General features: G+C 35.7%; 5 protein-coding genes across 5 annotated transcripts; 3 read left to right on the top strand and 2 right to left on the bottom strand.

Annotated features, from left to right (window-relative positions):
* Positions 1-1,772: 1,772 nt before the first annotated feature.
* Positions 1,773-2,686, bottom strand: TRIADDRAFT_17171 (uncharacterized protein; the record flags this gene model as incomplete). Its single annotated transcript, XM_002117387.1, has 4 exons — positions 1,773-1,823; positions 1,914-2,057; positions 2,156-2,453; positions 2,631-2,686. Coding segments are annotated over 4 exons (549 nt in total), but the record flags the coding sequence as incomplete, so codon positions are not given.
* A 2,356-nt stretch (positions 2,687-5,042) lies between these two features.
* On the top strand, positions 5,043-10,590 carry TRIADDRAFT_61477 (uncharacterized protein; the record flags this gene model as incomplete). The annotated part of the gene is made up of 7 exons (XM_002117442.1): positions 5,043-5,186; positions 6,680-6,736; positions 7,271-7,723; positions 7,998-8,054; positions 8,244-8,624; positions 8,756-8,812; positions 10,519-10,590. 7 exons carry the CDS (start codon positions 5,043-5,045, stop codon positions 10,588-10,590), a joined length of 1,221 nt encoding a protein of 406 aa, XP_002117478.1.
* Positions 10,591-11,503: 913 nt separating this feature from the next.
* TRIADDRAFT_16626 (uncharacterized protein) lies at positions 11,504-12,136 on the bottom strand (the record flags this gene model as incomplete). Its single annotated transcript, XM_002117386.1, has 1 exon — positions 11,504-12,136. A coding segment is annotated over one exon (633 nt), but the record flags the coding sequence as incomplete, so codon positions are not given.
* Positions 12,137-13,801: 1,665 nt separating this feature from the next.
* TRIADDRAFT_61475 (uncharacterized protein) lies at positions 13,802-17,519 on the top strand (the record flags this gene model as incomplete). The annotated part of the gene is made up of 10 exons (XM_002117441.1): positions 13,802-14,171; positions 14,846-15,022; positions 15,219-15,278; positions 15,471-15,625; positions 15,717-15,783; positions 15,985-16,375; positions 16,600-16,634; positions 16,745-16,968; positions 17,052-17,154; positions 17,353-17,519. 10 exons carry the CDS (start codon positions 13,802-13,804, stop codon positions 17,517-17,519), a joined length of 1,749 nt encoding a protein of 582 aa, XP_002117477.1.
* Positions 17,520-20,149: 2,630 nt separating this feature from the next.
* On the top strand, positions 20,150-25,413 carry TRIADDRAFT_36699 (uncharacterized protein). The gene is made up of 14 exons (XM_002117440.1): positions 20,150-20,459; positions 22,745-22,881; positions 22,950-23,013; positions 23,127-23,213; positions 23,294-23,419; positions 23,561-23,622; positions 23,738-23,875; positions 23,985-24,020; positions 24,102-24,203; positions 24,285-24,365; positions 24,446-24,569; positions 24,648-24,742; positions 24,860-24,922; positions 25,087-25,413. Exons 1-14 carry the CDS (start codon positions 20,162-20,164, stop codon positions 25,219-25,221), a joined length of 1,548 nt encoding a protein of 515 aa, XP_002117476.1. The 5' UTR covers positions 20,150-20,161; the 3' UTR covers positions 25,222-25,413.
* Positions 25,414-25,439: the final 26 nt, after the last annotated feature.

The following is a 25,439-nucleotide window of genomic DNA, read 5'->3' as shown; positions in this document are numbered from 1 at the left end:
CGACCACCTATTCAATTCAAATTCTCCTATTAAGAAATGAATTTCCTGATTATAACAACGGGAATAACTTAGTAAATCCCTACAAATTGTTTTCTAATAAGTGCAAGATGGTTTGTATCATTCGGTGACGGTATGTATCATTCACCATTTGTTCCCATAGTCATTATTCTACTTTGTGATTGTTGTAAAGTGCATGATCTGCTATTGTATGACATTAACAAATTAACTTTTAACTGCAATAGACTGCATAGTACATTGCCTCATACGGCAGCCAAAGCTATAGTAAGCTATCTGCTGCTAAGACATCGAACTATTTACATCTCTGCATTAATTAATTAATATCCTACAATACGACGTCATGAGGTACTTTGATGATGTCATTGCCAGGTTCCAAATTGGCCTACGACTATCGTAAACAAATAATCACGCCTCTGGGTAGCCGTGTACTGTATTTTAGCATTGACTTTTGTAGTATAGTAGTACTCATATACTTTGGTATTAAGGTATTAAGTTAACAGATTTGAGTTCAAATTTTGATATTAGTGCGCCGCCTTTCTGCAGTTTATTTCACAAGTGAGCTCGATTACACGCACCCGTACATATATGCGTACGTTATACTATATATATATATATATATAGTAACATATCATTGAAAGTGCTCTTCATGCTTCGGTTGCTGATGTGATTGAAGAATTCAGAACTCATACATTTTATATAAAATTTTACTAAATTGCTAGATCTAGCTAACGGTCGGTTTTATTTATTTACCGTACGATACTATCTAACATTTTAATGTCATTTTCGTCAGATAAATTACCTTCAGTATGAGCTATTACTAACTAACAAATTCAGAAGCACTGCTTTGACTCTTAGCAATGAGAGACATTAAATGCTATCAATTGTAGTTGGAAATAGTAGTGGCTATTATACTTAGCTAATAATATATCAGCGATAAGGATGATAATAACGGTTAAGTTTAACAGAAATGGAAATCGATTGATCAATAAATTGTATTCTGACATCTGTATCTGTTTATTATATTTCAGTCCATATGAAGTTTTAGCTCTATATTCTATCGAAATATTTTTATTTAAAACGAGCCATTAATTTGAAAGGCTCATTTACTTCCTAGCGCCAAAATTTTCAACTTTAAATAAAGATAACAAATTTGCTATTCATATTTGTATCATTTCTAGAAATTTAAGCGTTACTTATACAAGAGAACCTTTAATTATGATAACGACATTAGCATGATATTCAAGATATGATCTAATATAGAACTACAGATCATATAGAGGCGAATAGCAAAAATATAAACATTGATCTACACACGATCACATAAATGGTGTTGATGGCCATTCACGATACGCCGGCGGCGGCGGAAGTTGATGGTGGCTTTCAAATGACGGTATTAATGAGGGATATCTACCGCTAGCAATATCTGGCTGACACAGCGAAGTGCTAGAAGAATTATTATATGGAAGAGCAGGTGCCAATGGAGAGACAAGATAGCCTTGCATGGATGTACTTTGCATATTTCGGCTTGAGTAGGTGGCAATCGCACTATCAGGTCGGAAAGTATTGGGTCTTTCATTTCGAAGTGCTCTATTATTACCACGTTCAGTAGGCAATTGGCTTGGATTAACACAGTTAGGATAATACCCATACACTGGGTATTGAACACACGGCTGAAATTGCGAGTTGATGAATGCATTTCGAGGATAACCAAAGATGCTGTATTCACCTGTTGCCCCTAACTGTGATCTCTTACTATCTCGAAAAGCTTTCGCAAATGGATTATAGCGAATTTTCAGATTGGTAATCTAACATGAATTAAACAAAGATAAAAAAAATTCTGTGCTTTACTTACTTTCATCACATTACACCTTTACTCTGTAATAAAGTATTTTTACCTGGCCATTTTGGTAGCAAGTGACCGCATAAAATCTCGTTTCTGGAAAGATTATAATTTTTGTATCGACCGGAGCAGTATGATCGCGATCCCATTTGCTAATCACAATTCTTGGCTGGTATCTTCTCATTGAATTCAGTACAATCTAAGTAAGGATTCAAAAATTTATAGTTATGGTAAACACATACTGTACATAATGAGTTAAGTTGATCAAAGCAGCAATGACATTTTATGCTTGCTTACGCAATCGCTTTTCTTGTAGTGTTCTTTGCTGTTGCTCAATTTTAGCTTTTTAAAGCTAATGGTTTCGCAACTCATCCAAAATTTACCAGAATTTGGAGAGTTTGGGTGTTCACATTCCCCAAAAACTACCTGATCAGCTATATGATTTACTCTATTCCCGTTTGATGCTGCAACCCATCCGGTTGTAGATACATATTTATAGCGGTTGTCATCCGCTGCAGCGATGTCCACCTTGATAGAGTAAAATCCATTCGGATCGAGACCACTTGTATGGATATCAATAGTAGGGAAAAGGCGCCTGTAAAAATAAAATTAAGCATTCTCTACAGTAAAAAAACACGTGCAATGACATACAATAGGTGATAGTATTTATCTAACATACTCGCTGTCATGAACAGTAAAATAATTTACTTCAAAACAGACTAATCAGTTTCCTGTATTCAATCAATATTTCTTATTAACTACGATTGGTTACCGTCCTGCTTTAGTGATGATCATTTCAGTTCCTATAGCTGCAAAAGCATGCCACATATCATTACGAAGTAATTTCACGTGCATTTGAGATGAATTCGATGTTATCATAGAGCCAGCTTGAAATCCATCATGGCTAGGCGATGTCTCAGTTGAGCTACCTTGCGATGGCAAACTCGCAGCATCTAATGAAATATTGAAACAGTGTTCTGTTGGATTGACTTCCGATCTATCTGCTGGTGAGTCTTGATTGTTACTACTAATAATTGAATCGACTAAATAATTTAGGCTGACTCCATTAATCGCTCCGTGGATATTTGGATTTGCCATACCTTTAATAAATAATACAAACGTGGCCGCTGATTGATAGGAAGCAACAGGAAGAGAATATCATTGTAATCATATGCTATAGTAGCTTGCACTTACCGAAAAATGATGAAAGCGCAATTTATACTTGCCCAAAAAATTGAAAATTTGTTCTCAGAAGTTGGTATTCGTAACTCCTATATGAACCAAATGGCGGATTGGATTTATCATTGACTCAGTTATATACCGTTCAAGCGAGATTGTTCAACCACGTGCGATAAAAGTGTAATTTAACGTTACCGATCCATCTTGCTAGCCAATAATACTTAGAATAACCAACTGTTGAAACAGTCCAATCTGTGATCACTTTATTTGGTTATTTATCACACTAAATATCGCACGTTAACTTATAATAAGTATTTGACATGATGTTATATTTAGAGATGCGTTCACACGCTGAATCACACCAAAGGATGAAGTTGCCATTCGACCATTGATTGTAATAGCAATTCTTTCACAACTCGATGTTAGTTGGTGACAGTTTTTTTTTGGGGGGGGGGGGGAAATATCTATTATCGGATAATTTAGGAATATCGCTGCTATCGTCGATTATTTTACGATCTAGCGCTGTAGATGATCGTCATTTGTAGGGGCGCGCCCTTTTACCAGCAGCATTCACTTCACTTTATTATTGACATCGATGTATAATATAATTCGTACAGCGTAACATAGCAATAAAGTTGTTGATGATTGACTAGGAATTCATGAGTATTGACTAAAAATTACGTCAGCCTTACCTACTATAATGCAACTGGTTGATTTTATTAGCATTTTTTATTTCGCGTAAAATGTGCAAATCATTGGCCATGATAATATGTTCATGATTAATTCTATATCTACAATAAAATACTGTTGTACCTCTACTAAATGTAGTCCGTAAGGAAGCGTGCACTTCTGCTTCTTGAGGATTTCATTGATTTTTACGTCAGCCATTGGTAATATCTAACAGTATAAAGATGGATGATATTTATACTCTTGCTGATAAATCAAAGTACCTAAATTCCACTCAATCTCAACTATTTTTAATATTGTGTTACAGTTGAGGACGAGTTGATAGTTATATAAAAGACTTGTATGCGTAGACAGAACCCTGAATCTAAAACAATTTTGCACCAAAATTGTATCGCAATCACGGAGATAGGATTACAGTACACTACAGTCCATTAACCTCAACAAAACCGAACGCGTTTACTAGGCTATTTTCGACATATCAAGAAATACCTAGTTGAAGGGACAATAGTAAATATATCTATTCAAGATAGAGCTGTCTAATCGAGTCGTTGTATGCTACCTGTTTATGCGATTTTACCATGGCGCTGTAATGTAGGTCAGGTAAAAATAGAAGGCCTATCATTCTCTATCTTGACAGTGTTTATTTATCAAATACCTGCAGTCAAGGCATCGTCACGACCGTTATTACTGCTGCGCTCAATCCAAGGCTACGTACGATTGCTACTAATTAATAGTACTCGTACTGTAAAGTATAGTGCAGATATACCGTATGACTTATAGTGCGAAATGATCTAGCACAGTAGTCCATTGATTAAGTTGTCATCGCTTAATAATGAACATAAATCATTTTCTTGGGCTACTAAGACATGATTGGAAAGTCATTTTGCACAGACGTCGAAAAGCATCCAGTTAGTAGATGCAGAGCTTGGTTACTCCATCTTTAGCAGGGCTATCATGATCTGATTGATATTTTGATTAACGCCATGGGTTATCCGTTGTCACGGTCACGTAGTGTGCAGTACAGTACCGTACAGTATGAGACACCCTGTACTGTACAATGTACTGTACTGTACTGTGTACTGTACAGTACAGTACTGCATCTACAGTATGCACCTACAGTACTGTACAGTACTGTACTGTATCGCGATATGAAAATAATCCGATTAGAAACAAATTGAATTGACGTTGTAAACGATCAACATTATAATTATTATTATTGTCATCATTATAGTTAGTTATATTGAGTGGATGTCTCCAATCGATCTATTAGGAAAAGTTGCAATAATCAACGGGTAAAACCTGATTCTATCAAGCAAAGATGGCTACTATAGGGCGAATTAGCCATGCTTACATCGTTTTGGGGTTATTTCAGTTTATAATGAGCATTGTTCTACCAATCGAGTGGATCGGCAATGCCAATACAGGAACCTTATGTACGATTCCCGCTATATGTTCGATAACGGTAAGAGATAACTAAGCTGATCAATCCAACCTAGTGTTGAGAGCGTTTGCTTTACTTGAAGTGACAACGTTGATCTCAAGTACAGTAAAAGTGTAGTATGGGCCAAAATAGATAAATGCCGTATCATTTTCATCATTAGACACTTGTATAATAGTTAAAATACATGAATTAATTATCATGACGCAATATATATTTATTTATAATAACTATAACTAATCAGTTTTAGGACTGGAGGAGAGTAGACTACTCGATATAACGTATCCTTGTATTAAGACATGATGTCATTTCCTTGCTTATCAAGGAAATGATTAAAGTGTTTATTATTAATACTGTACTGCGTACAGTAAACTTAATTTCCCAACTGTTTGCTCAAGCAGAGTAACAGAAAAAATCAGTGACTATCATTAGCGTTAACGTTAATGCACGGTACTTTTGCATTTATTCTAAAATTATTTTTTTCACTGTCTCTTGAATAATCTTGTTTTACGTATATTGTAGAAGGATCGATTACCCTTTATCAGTTATTCAAACTGGAATAAAATCATGAACCATATACCAGTTTTGCTATACTGTCAAAATAGCAACAATAATTCATCAACTTGCTTATTGTCAGTTAGAAATTAGAATAGTCCATCAAGTACTATACATCGACTATTTCCAGTACATGATAGAGATATTCTGTGCGCTAGTAAAAAATAAAGATGATCGCACAAGTTTGTTACTAGAATAGAGTTTTACAAATTTAATTCTACTTACTATGATTTGGATGCACTCAGCGATTATTCAAGGTCATTTCTTCAACAAGAAAATGGAACTTAATCAACGCATACAGTTCTGTACACTGGCATACTCCATCTGTTACGCGATGCAAACAAATAGCGTACTTCATTAATTATGTTAAATACTTGAATATTGAACAGAAAAATTCATTACCAAACATGATAGTTGATTACTCTTTCAATACTTTCATACTTTATGATAAGTTAATGACTTGACAGTGAATAATAGTTATACAGAAACTTCACGATAGGAACATGATAATAGCTCTTTCAGTACCAACATATTGAAGAATACACGATCAATCACAACTTTAAAATGGCGTGGAAGACAGTAGATTGGCTCCAAAACTCGTATCGATGCAGTCTGTTTGACGTTTTTCTGATATCTTCACCGTGAGATACTTATTTCTGAATATTCTATCATTTTGCAGAGACTGCATCTATTGATCTACCTTAGCTATAAACAATTTCTTTACAACTAACTTGGTAATCACACAATTCTACCTTAATCAACGATATTGTACATTATCATTGAACGAAATAATGATTACTTAAATTATACTTACTATGTGAATGAAATTTTGGCTATATTTTCGGCATGAGTTTTATCCTAACTTTAACCCTTCATCTTACGCCGATGACAATTCGCTTACGATTGGAATGAACATATTTTGCACCATATAACTTATTACACGTATTGATTTCTTAATACAGTCTTTAGGATGTGGGCTTATGGCTTACTACCATAATAAGCAAGAATCATCGAAAACAGTAAGTCTGTGCTCTATTTTTACTCCGTGTATGGTGCAAATCGATATTATATATGACACCTCATTTCAAATAGTGTTGAACAACAATCGTTGTAAATCATTGAAAGTGAATTTGTATTTAACTAGGCGACATGATACGCATATATTTTAGAAAAATATCGAGGCCTAGTGAAAAGTCTTTAGTTCGCATAAGAAATGCATTTTTGATGAAAGTATCTAATGACACAAATTGTCAAACTATCGATATGTCGTATATTACTTTAGATTAACTAGTTCTGTACTATCTATCAGTCGAGTAAGAGTAGTAGTCTACTGATGATGACTGTATATTGTTTACAAGCTCGTCTATTTGATGCCCTATAATTATAATTTGTTACTTGTTTACATTGTTGTACTGTCTGGCAATCTCCTCTTTGTGGTTAAATCATGATGAAGGTTATGATCATCACTTACTAACACACTAAAGCATGCATAGGTGGATGGTAAATTAGTAAATATTGTTAATATTGCTAATACTACCTTTCAATGATCACAGTTAGGTGGTGTGGGTATATTTTCTGTCTGGAATCAAGTCAGTGTAATCACTGCTATAGTCCGATATGCTCAAATTTTTAACGCCGGATTGATACGATTTGTTACTACCCAAATGGCTATTTTTGGTTTACTCATTGGTGTATGTGCCGTAACTGTCACTGCCAACTTTTGGATTATAATTACTATTTATAAGATCACTAAAGAATCTACTGGATCTGAAATGTATTCGGCAGACGGTGAAATGAGTTTCAGAAACGAATCCAAAGATGAAAATGCTATTACCCCTGAAGATAGAAATCTATCCATAGAGAAATCACGCTGTTCTCTCAATCTGATTTATAGCATCATTCAGTTTATCAATGGACTTTTGTTATTTACAGCCGCGATCGTTTCAACATTTAGTTCAGGTGGAGGATACTTTTTTACGTTAATGTCTTATCAAGCCGCTGGTGCTGTAAGTAGTAATTTTTACTATCTATTTATTCGCACGATTGTCATAGTCATCGCCATAGTAGTTATGCTAGTATTAAGCTATTTTAAATTAGAAATTAATAAATGGTCAAATGCCATATAATGTTATCTAACTTTACATCTAATATTCGCTTAAAACATACCTATGACTGCATAAGCTTTTCACCGTTTCAATTTATTTTGCAAAAGTTTTACCATTTTTGTACACTATAATTTTTATTATTTTTAACAATTAATCCTTGTTCTCCTGCACACAGCTCTTCACTACAGGTTTTTTTGGCTTTGCTATTCACGTTAACGGACTACCAGTACTAGTAAGCGATAGTAATTTTTAATCTTTTTATCATGAAACATATCTTTATTTTGCTAAACATCGTCAAGATCAATACTACGTACATAATCAATAATTTCTAGCCCGCTTCAGCGGTCATCGAAATCAATATCTAATGTGTTGATATCCTTAGTTGAAAGTGTAAGTTTTCCCTTTGTATCATTCGAAATAGACTTTCTGGCACCGCAACCTATTTTTTATGGCTTCTATGCAGTCTGCAGGAGCGTTATGCACAGCTGCAGTAGCTTATAAACATCTCTTTGATGCGAATTTTGCAACTTCTCAATTACGTGCTGTAATTGCTGTGATTTCCCTCGGTGGCGGGGCTGCTGTGATTCTGGGCATAGTTGGTTACTTTGTTGCAGCTAGACAGCAACGAGTCAGTCGAAAATCTGATGCTTCCAATATACCGAGGCTCCTTTTCTGCTCAGCTTGGATGAATGGACTTTTTCAGATTTTATTAGGCCTAGTCATTTTTGCTTGTGCTTGTATCGGTACTACTCTAACTGTTGGTTACGCTTATAGTACTATGAATTTTATACTGTCTAGCGTGGTAAGATGATAATTCTCAGTGATGATTTCTGTTGATGATCAATAGTATTATATATATTTTATAATAAGGCTATTCAGGGACTTCAGCGAGGATGTTACTAAATTATACAATTATTGATTTATTACCATCAGGTATTTGCTTCTGGAATTGCCGCGATTGACATGTTTCGTTGTGGTCGTTCGGATGTGGTTTGTAAATTTTTTTTTCTCTGATTGATATGATAAATGTTTATCCTGTACTTTAAAATAATTGGGGCCTGCTTACTAAAAATTTGCTGTTGATATATTCAATAGAAGGGGGCATTCTTTGGATTTAGTTGTATAACTGCAATAGTTTCCGTTTTTGCTATAATCAATGCTGCACTTGATTATACTTATGAAAGACAACCGCAAATTTCGAGCAACGTTAAACTGGCGATGTTCATTGTCACTTTGTGCTACTCCATTGTATGCGCTGCTTTATCATTCGGCAACGCTATATCGACAAGAAAATCTATCTTTCAAGGAGCAGATTCCAGGTATACATGCATATTCGTAATACAATTAATTATTTATTGGAATTAAAAACATGATTTTAAATATTTCTTTCTCGCTATTTTTCAGTTCTACCAATGCATGAAGTGCCCCCAGTCACAATATATTTCAACATCTTGATCGATTGATAATTCACATGACATTATTAAGTAACTGGTAGATTTAAAGATGGATTTGTAGCAGGAAACTTCATCTCAAATTGTAATTATGTCTTTCTTATTTACTATTCGTTTGCTTGATAGGTTCTTAGATCATTACTATTATTAAGTGTTGCGTTATTTACTACGAATTCAGTAAAATATTCTACAATCATTAGAGTAACAATAGTCAAGTAGACGATGATAATTTTATCATAAAAGTTATTGAATTTAATTTTCTTCAATGTCAATTGGGGTATACGCATTAAGGAGAATAGCGAGAGCTTCGTTAAACAAGCAACAATGTATCAAGTTCATTTATTTATTGTAAGTGCCCAATTCAGTAATTGGGTAGTTTACCTATTCTAATAAGGATATTTAATGATATAATAAACTATAAATTAATAAATGATCGAAGTTGCCTGTATGTGTGAAATCTGATCGTATCTGTTGCTCGTATAGTGAATTTGTTAACTGTAAGTCAATAGTCCAACACGTGCACCTATATAGTTTCTGGTCCAATCTGAATTTCCTTATTTTCTGTGATTGCATAACCATCTATAATTGAAAAGATTATATGGTCGCGTGTTCTTATTGTTGAAAGATTGAACTTATCCAATCTCTTAGATCGATATCACTTAAGTTTACCGATTGATAATTTAATTAGAGAGCAATTGTATCTGATTGTATTAGGTTTCGATTGAGATTGAGTCCACTATTGTCGAAATTAACAAGTTTGCGTAATTAATGGATAATTCTCGGAGGATAGTCAACTTGTTTGTTAGGTTACAAAATCAAATTCACATGTTGCTCAAATATTGACATCCAACATTGAAGTTACTGTAATTCGTGAAATTTGTATTCTTTGATATGAATGGCAAATTCACTACTGTTACTAATGTTGTGATCACTAGAGATTTTCTAATCTAGATATCGTATGTTGAATATTGGCATTCGCCGACAGTCAAAATTTTTAGATCAAGAGCTGCGTATCGTCTCATTGAAATTTAAATGCTAATCTGAATAGACCGTATATACGCATATGGACATGTTGTACATAAATATGTAGCATTTAATACTAAGTAATAGATATCGAAGTCATGGAATAATTAAGACTTTTATTTGTTTCAATACATAGACAAATATGACAAATCATATTACGGCACATCGAATGAAGGATTATGTACAAAGCGTAATAAAGAACTATGTATTGTATTCCTTTAGATAAAAAAAAAATTTGTTCAAGAGATTATCGATCGTAAAGATCGTATGCCACAAGCCAAAACCATTGGTTAAGGTTGGCAAAGGCGAGGATTATACAGAAATTGAAAATCAGAGATATCAATTGTTTAAGATAATAGTGAAAAATAATCAATTCTTTATTCTTAAGACTTTACAAATTTTGACTTGATGAAACTTTTTAGTTATCGATATTGCGTTACGTATGATAAAAATATGTAATCAACATAGGAATGAGTTTAGCGCGATGATATAATACTGTACATTACATTAGGGAGCATAAAATAAAAGTAGTCGCTTAATGTTGAGCATACCGTCGGAGAAATAAATGATATCAAAAAATAGGCTTTTAAGGAGAATAATTCCTTGGCTTCCACTACGTTTATTAACATTGTACTGTACTGTACTTGTAGTCATAGAAAAATTTTAATTTTATCTATGAAATAAATTCAAGCCATCTATTGGAAACTAAATATTGCGTTTTTCTAATTGAATTAATTTTTGTCGCTTGTAGAAATTTATACTGAACTGTATCAGCGATTACTCTCACAAACCATAATTCACTGTCCGGAATCGCCGATGATCCGTGTAGTAGAGACCAATTTTATATCAAGTGTAGAGGTAGAAAATAGGCCACATCCATTTGAATCATATTGATTGGATATAAAATGTTATACTCGTACGCTAATATGTAAAAGCCGGATTATGCAGTTGGAGATTTATGCCTCAAGTCATTTTAATGTTGAATTGAATATATCAATCAATGGTGTCTTCACTTGTAGGCTCTGGGCTGAGGAGATCGAGGTATTTTCCACTTTCTGCCTAATCGACCTTTAACTGCATTGAGTAGCATCAATTGAACTTTATGATTAATAATACCATGCTCGACAATACGCTCACTTAATGCTCGAATACTAATTTTGTACACAACTTTTCTTTCTAAATTAAAGGTATGAATTAAGTGAGGATAGTGTCGTGGACGTATATTCGCTTTGAATGCTAGTACACCAATATAAATATCATCAGCAGTTGTAATCATTTGAACGTGCTCGACAGTTTGAAGTAGTGTAGACACAACATCCCTACTCATAAGATAGGCAAATCCTAAACAATAATCCGGTATATAGACATCTGGATATTCCTTGGCTAAAACAGCTAGCGTTTCACCGTGATCGGTACGGGGTGTTAAACCACTTGGTGACACCTGGCCGGCATAGACGCCGCGAGTCATTTTACCAGTTGTTAAATAGATGATATACCTGATTAAGCTGTAAGGATTGATAAAGACGTCATCTTGACATTTTAAATAGAATGTGGTCGAAGGGCATTGAACAAAGAACCAGTACATGGCTAAGAGTGTCTTTAATGTGGTCGATTCTCGTTCTTCATAGATGTCGAGTAAGATCATATCACCATGACGTTTGGCTTCTTGCCGAACTAATTGATCTTCAGTCGCATTAAAAGAGAGTCCAAGAATAAATAAAACTCTCCAACTGGATTTTTGCATCCTACCAATAGGAAATGGTATCGTACTAGTATTACCCCAAGAATTTCGAATAGCCTTTCGTCGAATGAAATGCTTCACATGACTGTGAATCATGACCACCACTGCAACGTTCTTTCGACAAGATGTAGCAGTTGGAACTGCCTGCCTCATATGTAAATCAAGAAACCATTTAGCATCACTGCCAAAATAGCGATTATTTGGGCCTTTATCAAATTGATCCTCTTCATTATATCCAACTTTCTTATGACCGCGTAATAGAATAATCTCTTTGACAATGGGCTCAGGTTCATTAATGACCGATCTCTTGCAAGCTCCGCTGCTTTCATCATAATTACCATCATGACAATATCGGATTTGATATCGTCGCACATACAAAAAGAAGGAAGTCAGCGATAAAATACTGAAAAAGACGACCGATGCTATCAATATCTTATGTCTATTGGGTGAACCAGTGAGTAATTGTCTTAACATTTTCAATTACTCCAAAAGGATGGTAGCAATCACTCAACTGTCATCAATATCTATCTCCATTTTCCAAAAGCGTCCAAGACTAGACGTTCATGACTATCAGAAGATCTCTCTCGACCGTCCAACTACTTTATATGTACAGTAATTGAGTTGTTTGACTAGAACTCTACAGTGTACAGTACACTAAGGTACTGGTCTGTTCAATGAGCATTGTACACTGTACACTGTACAGTACGGTACAGTGTACAGTACATGTCGTTACTGCATCTTGCATTTTTCTACTGTACGATACAGTAGTTCACACTATAGCCTGTACAGTACACATACTGTAGACACAACGCATGACACAAGGTCAAACCCATGTTTTCGTCGACAGTACATTTTAGTATACAGTACTGTACAGTGTACACTGGTACTGTATAAATAAATAGAAAATTCCCAAATTGAATTGAATTTTTCTCCTTGAAGTCGTATGACAAACTATACTGAACTGGAAGTAATTATGACAAAATCGTCCAATTTAAAAACGTTTTCATGCAATGCAAAAAAGTGAGAAAGCACTACCTAAACACAGCAGTTATACTGTAAAACTATAGAGCACAGTAGAGTAACGTAGCTTGCCACATCCAACTGTGACGTAGACTACTAGCAAAGAACAGAACCGGTTCTTTGCTAGTAGTCCATGACTGTAACTACAGTACAATGCACTTCATTCACACCCCATCAATCAATATTGACACAGTTTACACCAGTTTACACTCGTCACACCGGCATTTCCACAGCATACTAAGTACTGCACAGTGTACAGTACAGTCCTGTACAGTGTACAGTAATATGTACTGTAGACCTGAGTAAGGTTCGGTTCGGTTTAATACCTTTATGATCTACAGTATACAGTATAGTGTAATGCAGCACACTAAGTACTGTACTGCACAGTGTACTGTACTGTACAGTACTGTACAGTACTGTCCTGTACGTACAGTAATATGTACTGTAGACCTGAGTAAGGTTCGGTGCGGTTTAATACAGTACAGTACAGTCCTGTACGTACAGTGTACAGTACCCTGTATTGTAGGGTACAGTAATATGTACTGTAGACCTGAGAAAGGTAAGGTTCGGTTTAATACCTTAAATGATCTACAGTACAGCATATAGCGTAATGCAGTAATACTGTACAGTGTACACTGGCTTTGTGTGGAACTCTTCAATCTTTCCAATCTCTTGCTTCTTGGCGTACGCCGATTGATTGATCTCAAAAGTTGCAAGTTCCATCGACCAATTCACTCTATCAAAATGTCGGTCTATCAGTCAAGTTTAATGTGGTTACAGAATAGACTCTCTGGCTCAGATAACTGGTGTAGTAAAAGTGCTGCCATGATGCTAGATCGTGAAGTATTAGCCAATATTAAAGATGCATTTCATACGATGGAAGCGCAAGTCAAGTTACGCTTGATCCTGTCGCTATTCCATTTAAGCCATGCGCAAATTGAAGAATTCTCTCAAGAGTTGAGCGAAATTCTTCAACAAGCCGTCGTGGATCGTGATCAATGGACGTCGACAATAGCTAGAATTATGGTTACATTGTATTCTCCTGATTACTTAGATTCATTAAAGAATGCCAACCAATATTTAGCTGATTTCTTCACCAGTGTCACCGAAGCAGGTACGATAGTATTTAGACAGTTGAACTGGAGTGACATTTCTCCTGAGCGATCTCTTATTCTGTAGTGAGTTAGCGTTATGTAGATCGCCATCCTTGACCATTGCATACCCAAAAATGATAGGATAACCTCATATGTGTAGACTTGTGAAGGCAACCACTTAGTGATAGTTAGTGTATGTACTGCTCATACATACTGTACTGTAGTGAAGATGATGATCCCTCCTTTCCTCTTTCTGTTCTCAAAAGGATGTGTATTTCACAAAATAGCTCCATAAATGTAATCAGGAGATTTGCAGCGTAATCCCAACCAACTAGTTCAAATTGTTCTTTAATAAAAGCATCAGCAGTCCTATTTCTCTGAATTCCTATTAGTCTCCTTAACTTGACGCAATTGTCGGTGTAGATAAGTTAAAATACAGTATCAAGACGAATCGCAAACTGCAATTTACATGCATTTTACAACCATTAGAGTAGTAGTACAATAAACTATTTGTGTACAGTATTTCTCTACTAGTATTACAAATTACTGAAAAGACGAGGTTGATGACAAAGGTAGAAGCCATCTTAGTTTCAAGGAAAGATGATATACGTACTAGAAGTGTTTGTAGATTAATCCTAATCATGGCATGCTATGCAATAACAACATTGTTCTTATTATTATTCTTATGCTGCAGCTAAGAAAGCATCAGATACAATGTCACCTAGCCTCGAGCAAATGCCTCTTGAAGCGTCATATATAAACAGTACGGTCCTGAATAATCTATATGGTAAGCTACCAAACGTGACCAAACATTTTACGTTAAAAAGAAAGCCAAAATCAGCCGAATTGAGAGCAATGTTAATAGAAAAGAGTAAGTATCAAATCTTCGAAATTTCTACATCTGCTGTAACCAAATTATCTCGTTAAGATACTGTACAACATCAATGCTTAGCCTTGTGTCCTTAATCGACTAGAGTTGCTTAAATGATCCTGTTTACTGGAATATTATCATAACATTGTAGACGACAAAATATGTCGCTAACTGTGGGTTACGTTATTGCTATTAGGTATAACTCAGAGTGGACAAGCAAAGCAGGAAAGGTTTAATAAAATCGAACCTTCAACACGTATGTACATGTTTTTGACACGAATTATTAAAGATGTTAACTGCTTTGCTACATTGAACCTTTAACTTGATGCTCTCCACCTTATTACTAGAAATAGACTAGTGTAGTATGGTACAATCGTATTTAGATCTAAGATAGCTTGCTTTATTTGAAGTAATTATATTTACAATGAATGCTTTTATACGTTATTAGCTTTGCCTACGATAGGCAATCGACGTCCTTCTGCCGCAAGTTCTTCTGCTAATGCCGGCTTTATCGCACGTAACAGTACTCCAACTATTGCCGGTAGAAACTTACCAACTTACAATAGAGGCTTACGCACACCAACAAATGTCAGGAGTACAAAGGTAATGAACACTTTTGAGGTTTAAAATTAAAAGTATACAAGGATGTACAGCACATTTACATTAGTGGTTATTGAATTTCACTGTTGTATAGCTACTTGAAATTGAAGATCAGCCGCGCAGTGCAAGCCGTGAAGCAAAGCGTAAGAAAAAGCAAACTGGTAAATACTGTAACGATGATCCATGATTGTTAACGTCAGGCTTTCGAAATTACATATTTTAGACGTAAATCTTAAAATGACTAGTTTACTACGGGCGTAGGTAACTACCATAAAATTTAGTAATTGTATTGAATCTATTTGAGTTGATTTCAAGATTTACTTTGATTTGATGGTTACTATTGCTTAACAATCTTTGCGTAGAAGATAATAAAGATAATCCCCCTGCTAAAGTCAAGAAAACCGAACAACCTAAATCGCCAACTACCCCCAGCAACATCTTAAACTATGCGTCTAGTATTAAGTTACCGGTGGATGAAGCAACCGGTACATCAGAATCCACCCTATATGCTAAATCTCGTTCAGCAAAGAAGGGCACCGAGCTTGATGACACAAAGGATAGTGCAATGACTACTAATGTAGCATCACCAACTGTAACTTCACCGTTGACCAAGCTAAATGAAGATGAGCATAAAACAGAAAAGCACTCTGTCGATAAAGGAGATAAAACCTCAACAGGCAAATCTTCAAGTAAACAAAGTTCTACAAAAAAACAATCAGACAAAACTCCCTCCAATACCAAGAGCAGTAAAGGGTAATAATTTTTGAGTCTGCTCACCATTATGTTGCTATGAGTTGATGTATTAGTCTCTTTACCATGAAAGTGGAGATAGACGATGTTGATTATTTTAATCCGTTTTATACCTCAATTAGTTAGTTTATTTGCATAAAGTACGTGCTTTATCACTATTTTTGACAAATATTGTATAGAGAAGCTTGAAATAACTGACGATTTGTGTATTTGATTTTGCATGACAGTCAAAATCGGTCTACCAAAGCGCAACGGAAGCGAGGTTTGTAATAATGTAGTATGTATAATTGTACGAGCCTAAAGTAAAATTTTAATTATGCCACCTGCAATTACTACATACTTATTAAAAGCAAGCTAATATTTCGTGGCTAGATGCAACATCAGCTGTAACTACTGCAACTAGTGTAAAAGAGCCCAAAGCACTTTCACCTGTAACAACTGCAGTAACGGCGGCACCAACAGGATCTACAACGCCTACTTTATCAAGCGTAACTTCAAAAATTATCGCTACGAAGGACAAGGTCGACAACGAAGAGTCGAATGACAAAACTCCTACGAAGGCATCATCTGAATCTAATAAACAATTTTGCATGTCGGTAAGGTTTTCAAAGTTATGATCTGTGCCAATATCTTTTAATGTTGGTTTAAGAATAAGTTATTGTCGATCTATCTTTGACAGAGGGCACAACTGGTTGAATTTAATAACATGTTTCGCCAATATGGAAATCGAGTGTCATTCGAGGAAAAAGCGCAAATTTTACAGTTTATCGTTGGAATGCGAAGTTAGTTATGCAAATACTTTATGATCGTAGAATTTTTTTGAAATTGTATAATTATCATGACAGTTAAAGCGTAGAGATCATAGTTTTAGCCTAAAAGTAAGAGTGAGAAGCATGCTATTGCTTCCTTAGGTGAAAAGGTTTTACGATTGAATCTAGCTATATTGACTTTACGAATCTATTTAATGCCGTTTTTGATAGATAATCCTAATCCATCGAAAGGTGCCATAGTTGAAATTTTGTTGGGTATTCATGATGACAAGGTTGTAGATGAAAACGGGAAGGAAGAAGTTGTACCGTGTAAATCAGTTTTTGTAATGAACTATGACACTGGTGAATGGCGGCGGGAAACTCATCGACTCCCTTAAGTTTTCTAGCTGATACTTAGATTGTGATATTCGCCTTTTTAAATTTCAGAGTATTTATCACAATTATATTCGAATGGTAACAACATTATTCTCTTCATAAGTAACATAGTATTTTATGCCTTTACCCATGAAATAGTAAGCAAGGATAAGTATTACGTATGTACTTATATTTACAGGAAATATTTTGTACTGTATGATTGACTTTTCGGCTTATGCTTTCTTAACAGTAGACAACATCTCCATATGAGTTAGTATGGATTATGACTCAGTGCCTACAGATTGGTGCTATTTACCGGTAGTTTGTTAAGAATGCTAGGATGTACAGTAAGACTTTTCAATGCGACATGCGAAGTTTACGTTTCAGCATCTTCCTTACAAATCCTACTATAGTAGTTGATCAAATGTATAGTTTGAAAGAGACTGGTCGTAATCATGACTAATTTACTCCTTATTTCTATCAACATTGGCTGTACGGGCTGTAACATTTTTGTTGGACTTCGCAATGTAATTTATTGTATATATTTACTCGTATATATGTTCGAATGTACTCTTACTGTCCCGACGTCATTGACTATAAAGAATATTTATAATCAAATGGTATTGTTATTCTGTAATGAGACAGTCAATTGATATTGCGTTAGAACTGTTGTAAATCACACTTTTTCAACGAAAAAGTGCAAAATTGAGTATTAATACGTATGCGCTACGTGGACGTAATCTGTGATATTCAGTATGAATATCATGATGGATGAATGCATTAGCTATACGAGTATATTATCACGCATGACTGGAATGGTTATAAGAATGATTTTAGGAAAGGGCTTCATAATCATAAACGGCGAAAATTGGACACTAGGCGCAAGACTATCGTTTTATTCTTGCTTATCTGACCATATATGTAGGCACGATGTGGAGAGTCCTGACGAATTTGATGCTGTACAGTGGTCAAATATTGAAGTACTGTACAGTATATGAAATGCAATAAGAGTATTATTGTATACAGTTACTCTCTTCAATCTTCACGTTATTGAATGCTGTAAGCCTACACAGTACACTACGTATACAGTGAGAGTAAATTGGCTAAAGAAAGAGCTGGGGTTTAAGGAGCATACTAAGTCATCGCAGAGCACTCATTTTGGCTTGCATGTTGATCAGGCCAAAGCATGTATTATACCGTATTAAATGATTTCGTTGCTAATTTTCGATGCTGTTTACTGTATAAACTGTGATGTCGCCACTGCAGATACGTCCTTCACCTGTCCGTCCCGTTAAAACGTCTACCCTGGTGTAGTGTGCAGTAAACTGTACACTTAATGTGCAGGACATCCAATTCGATTCGTTCCATTTTCTCTACAGTAAAAGCTGTTCAAATTGAAATTTCTTACATTATCAATTTGAACAGCTTTTACTCTAGAAAAAATGGAAGGGATCGAATTCGATGCACACCACTGTAGTGCGAACTACATTATTTTTGGATTTTAAAATGCTGTAAGCTAGGCCGATATACAGTACTGTACACTGTACAGTACTGCAATGTAACATTCATTTGGTAGTTCATACTAGCCTAGGCTAGGCCGTTAGGGGTTTGGATTTCAAAATATACAGTACGGTACAGTAAGTTGGTGCCAGTCAGGTCTAGGTGCCACCATCTCGTACAGTGCAATGTGTACAGTACAGTGTACAGTACAAACAATTGGTGGCATTGCCCATGCGTGCTTTGTACAGTACAGTACAGTATACAGATCTTTTTGTCTCATCAATGCCTGTAAGAGCATCAACGGCCACCAGTCTTTCCCTAGACAATCAAGGACTTTTTGATAGTAATAGAGGAAGAGAAAAGATCTTTTATCAATAAGGCCCTGGAGATATCCCTGAGTTGAAAAAAAATGGTGTACCATGCATTACTAAGCCTCGCGTTCAAAAAATTGAGGCTAAGGTAAAATAAATATTTATATTTTATCTTTGACTACAGTACGCTGTACCCTGGACTTGTAGAAATTACTAGTTATTACTAGTACTGTACTGTAGTGCACAACTACAGTACTGTACTGTATACTGTACAGTACAGTATAGTACTGTACAGTACGGTACGATACTGTACACTGTACAGTTCAGTACAGTGTGCAGTACTGGAAATGAATGGCACGTAGCGAGACGCGTAAAATAATAGAACCTGACAACGTTGCTTTGTTTCAAGTTAGTTAATTAATTCAACAGGAGGTGCTGTCCGTGGGTGATGTCCGCCTAAAAAATCAGGCCACCTTTATGTACAGTAGTTTGTGTACAGTACATGCAGGCAGGCAGGTAGCACTGTAGCAGGTTGATAGCTGACAGTCAGAACGGTACGGTTCGATGACTTGGATGTACACATGTACTGTATTCAATAGCGTATAAAGGCAACGACTTGTGTATTGTCCAGTGACTTTCTCTCTACGTAGGATTCGTAGTTGATAACAGAAAATCGGTTCGCTAGTGTGTGAGTCCAGTCCAAGCAAGGAGGCGCTGTAGAAGTTCTTGAACGAAAGAAAAAAAAATTAACATCGAAAATGTTGCGTGCAGCTACGACCAAATTCTTGACACCCAACTTATTGGTTCGACCTGCTAGGTCTATGGCCAACACGAGAGCATTGTCTATTTCTGCCATGAACCACCAGAGTGCAGTCAAAGGGGATGATCCCAACTTTTTCGAAATGGTTACTTATTACTACAATAGAGCGGTCGATCTCTTGGTCGATAGACTGGCTGCTACCGAATCAAGCCATGTTGTCGCTGGTAGTATTGAAGAAAGGCAAGAAAAAATTCGTGATGTATTCAATTTCATCATGCCTTGCAATCATATCCTAGAAGTTACTTTTCCAATCCGTCGTGATAATGGAAAAGCTGAAGTCATCACAGGTTACCGTGTTCAACACAGTCAGCACAGGACTCCATGCAAAGGAGGTTAGTTCAACATGAATTACTCTACGTTTATTGAGCGAACAACGCCTTTTATCGATTGATAAGACGATCGAATAGTTTTAGAATGATAACATATTCAACTTTTCCAATATCTCAACTTCAACTACAAGTTAAAACTCGTATCAATTGACACTCTCTTAAGTCGTAATCGGCCATTTTTCATGAATACCGTAATTCGATTCGGATTATTACTCATCAATTGTGAGCAGATGTGCCACGTACATTGTTAGTCATGAAAAAAAAATAATCCAATACTGGACTACTTCACATCGAAGACAGTACTGCCTAATGAAATTGATGCAGTTTTACCGTAATGTGAGAATCCAGTACTGTATGCATCTACCTCACTTTTAAATCGAAAATGAAGCCCGTTGTACAAGTTGTTCATTTCTCTTTTTACTACATGCCGTTTAAAATTGTACAGTATACCGCACGTACAGCAGGGACCTAGATTGTACGCAAGTTCCAACACATGACATCTGTACCATACTGCTATAATTCTACTGTAATTACTTCCTAGTAAAGATTAAACAGATCACCATTTGATCGGATTAAACTATACTACAATATCATTACTTAAGGGCTATTTTACTCTTTCATTTTTTTTCACCTTTATTCTTGGCCAGGAATGTGCAGTATCGGCGAGGCGAATAAAAATACAACATAGTAATACTACAGTACTTTTTATTGTACGCTAACGTAATGGAAAGAAATGAAAGAGCTTATCCAATAAGTAATTATTCTGAAAAGTACTCCTGTTAATTTTAACGGTGATGGCAAGCGAAAGTTAGTGTAGTCAAGTAGGATGGTAAAGTACTGTCTGACCTTCGATAAAACTTGAAATGACATCTTAATATGGATCATCCATCCAATCGTTTATTGGATTTTCTGATCCAGTTGGCATGGTATAGCAGAATCGATTGGATATTTGATGTATCCATGTTATATCGAAAACGCTTTTCTGTACTGTATATTTGGATTTAGTCAAGGTCCACCTAGGGAGGATAGTAACGATTTTTTTCAATTCTTTGAAACTTGTTCATGACGTGCACGTCCTATCGAGGCTATCGTACATACAACATGAACAATAACCTTGATGACTGTTGGCATCAGGAAGTTGGAAAAAGCCTTTTTTTCCACGCTGATGCTACTAGTATGCTAGTTTATATAAAAATTTCAACTTTTTTTCTACGCTTCCAACTCCTTTGTTAAGCATCGTGAAACAGTTCACTTAACTCGGTTGCTGATGGTGGATACGGAGGTGTGGCTGGGCTATCCACCATTCAACGACTTATTTGATTAAAATAAATTAAATTAGAAAATTTTTTTTCTCATACAAAAGATGATGAAAAAATGGAAGACGTTACGACAGATTGACGTACCGTACTGTGCAGTACGAAATGGCCTGCTGTGCTTTCATTCGTTGGTAAACAGAAATTTTGCATTTCAATGTACAGTAGTTTATATTTGTACAGTACAGTACGTACTGTAGTGTATAGTACGTGACTACAGTATGCTGTACAGTACAGTACTGTACGGCAGTAGTATTTGTAGTATAGTAGGATGCAGCACAGTACCGTACTGTACAGTGTACAGTATGTTACAAAACCCGACTGCTAAGTACCGTATGTAACATGGACAATGCCAAGGTTCATGAGACAGCGCCCACCACCACACCGCAGTATGATTATATATTATTTATTTTTTTTTAAATGACTTCTCAGTAAACACATGGTTCAACGTCAACTCGGAACGACAACACTATGGTACTGTAACTGACTGTCTGTCATTTAAAATTCGTACGTTAGCCACGCTATTTTACACCACATATGCTCAGTAATTTGGCACTTCAATCAGTTTGAGAAATACTCTTTTCCTGCTTGAACTAGCTGGGTCGATTAGAAGGAGATGACTATAATTATAATTATCAATGAATTGATTACCAGTAAAACAGATCTAACAGGCCTTACACGATTTCCCACTAAAATGATATCCATAAAATCAATATGTTAATGTACAGTAGAACAAGGATAGATGCACTCTACATGTTGGAGGGGAGCGCCCTTGACGATACATGTACATTGTACAGTACAATATATACAATCAGCCTAAGATTTTGACTAACAAATTGTACAACGAGTGATTCATTAAAGATGTTATACCAATATGGAGAATACATCATCAACTCATGCGAATTTGATAGTGAAGTGTAGAGCGAATAAGTAAATGGTATACCATGATAACATGGATATTCATGCCGGTATTAGGTATTCGTTACAGCGACGAGGTCCATCTGGATGAAGTAAAGGCTTTAGCTGCTTTGATGACATTCAAATGTTCAGTAGTTGACGTACCATTTGGAGGTGCAAAAGCAGGAGTCAAAATCGATCCAAGGCAGTATTCGGTAAAACTGACTTGAATCCTATCTCGATGCTATAATAGTGTTTTCTCTAATTTGTATCTAATTATTAGATAGGAGAACTTGAGAAAATTACTCGTCGTTTCGCTGTAGAACTTGCAAAGAAAGGATTTCTCGGTTAGCTTTGAAAATAAGGAAGATTAAACTAACCCTATCTTGACTCATTTTAAGCAGCGTTACATCGTGTACTCACTGGACTAATGAATATTTCATCGATATCACTATTACAGGCACTGGTGTAGATGTCCCTGCGCCTGATATGGGTACAGGAGAAAGAGAAATGGCTTGGATTGCAGATACTTACCGCTTAACCCTTGGTATATTGAAGTTGATAATCGATTTGTGTCATCCAATGGAATTGACTGTTAATAACCAAAATTAATACTGACACTTACAGGTTATAATGATCTAAACGCTAATGCATGTGTAACTGGTAAGCCTATCAGTCAGGGAGGAATCCATGGTCGTACTCCAGCGACTGGCCGTGGAATTTACTACGCACTGAAGTATTTCAGTAACAATGGTAATTAACCTACACAGATTAGAAGGACATTTTTTCAATCTAGTCAGCGTCATCTATTGCTGTAAAATTACCAGTTCATTTATCGCTGATAGTATACGTTGATGATGCTTGAGTCAATGGTTACTTTATTCATCACATTAGCTTCCATTATGTCTATGATTGGATTAACACCCGGCATAAAGAATAAGACCTTCATTCTTCAGGTAAAATTTTTTCTATAATTGCTCTTGACTACTGAAATTGCTTTCGTCGTTAAAGTTATTAACCCCCCCCAATTGATGTATAACCTCTGCTCGGGTCCTTTTCGTATGTTTACAGGGATTTGGTAACGTAGGATTATACGGAAGTATTTACCTACACGATCATGGAGCTGTCATGACAGGTGTCATAGAGCGTGACGGTTCAATTTATAATCCAAATGGTATCAATCCTCACGATTTGCAAAAGTACAGAGAGGTAATTGCTCATTGTTAACGATAGTGGAGTAATTAGTAAAAAAATTTCCTTGCCAATGGATAAAGTTTGATGTATTGAAAATGAATTGTCTTTACCGTAACTATTTTAGGAACATGGCACTATAGTTGGATATCCTCATGCTGAGGTATGTTATGTTACTATTGAAATGTAACGTTTGCTACCGTAAAGCAAGCTATACTTAAAGTTATGCTTATTCTTGTTGCAGCCTACATCAGAGAATTTATTGGAAGCCGAATGCGATATCCTCGTTCCTGCAGCGTCTGAGATACAAATTACTGCTGATAACGCAGAAAAAATCAAGGCTAAGGTAAATCATCTACGACCAATCCCAAGTGTTAATACAATGAACCATTGCAAGCCATCTGATTACACGTTTTTGTTCGCACAGATCATTGCTGAGGGTGCAAACGGACCTACAACTCCTAAAGCGGATCAAATTCTAATCAATCGTAATCGTTTAGTCATTCCTGTTAGTATAAAATTGATGTTGTGTATTGCATATATTTTACCTAGAATCACGTTCATAAATGTCTTACCTGGGTCTTTTAGGATTTATATGCCAACGCTGGTGGTGTAACTGTGTCATATTTTGAATGGCTAAAGAATCTTAATCATGTTAGTTTTGGCCGTTTAACGTTTAAATATGAAGAGGACAGTAACTACCTATTACTTGGTGAGTAGTTAGTAGTAGCGCTGCCCTTAAACCTATTAAAATTACTCACAAGATGCTTATTGTCCATCTCCTATATAGGAAGTGTACAAAAAAGCTTAGAGAGAACGTTTACTGAAAATGGACGCAATATCCTCCCTATCCTTCCTTCAGAAGAATTTAAGGAACGAATTGCGGTATGTAAATTGATGATATTTGCTCCATCTATATTTTACTTGTGTTGCCTTGTAAGTAATGGTAACAGATTTTAGCTGCAAACAACTATTTCTAAAATGCTTTTGTCCTATTTTTAGGGTGCTTCTGAAAAAGATATTGTACACTCTGGTTTGGCATACACAATGCGTCGTTCTGCCAAGGTGAATTACATACATAGGCTGTATAGTAAAAATAGTAGTATTTTACGTTAATGGTTTCTACTACGTCGGTATAAGACGATCAAGGAAGTTTACCGTAGTGACACACCAGGATAATGTATTAGATAACTGAATTCTTAAAATGTACTTCAACGCTTTTCCTTTAGAATATCATCAATACCGCCGAAGCCTTCGATCTTGGCTTAGACTTCCGTACTGCTGCATTTATTCATTCCATTGGAAAGATATATACTACGTACAAAGAAGCTGGTGGAGCATATAGCTCATCCCATCTTGGTTAACTTAATAGATATTTTGAAGTACTGGACATTGCAAGTGCATGATATGTTCTATTCTTATGTTATTCGAGTCAATGTTACAGTCAAGAATTGCAGTAACTCTGTAATATTAGATGATTAATAACGTCCGTTAGTAGTTATGCTGTTAGCTCATCGTAATTTATTTTTTTGTGAGTTACCGCAAGAGTCTGAGATATCTCTTTATGTTTTTTAGATTTTTT

This window comes from Trichoplax adhaerens, genomic scaffold, assembly GCF_000150275.1.
Source record: "Trichoplax adhaerens TRIADscaffold_24 genomic scaffold, whole genome shotgun sequence".
Lineage (NCBI taxonomy): Eukaryota > Metazoa > Placozoa > Uniplacotomia > Trichoplacea > Trichoplacidae > Trichoplax > Trichoplax adhaerens.
Note: the sequence above shows the minus strand (reverse complement) of the source record. Positions and strands in the feature narration are given on the sequence as shown.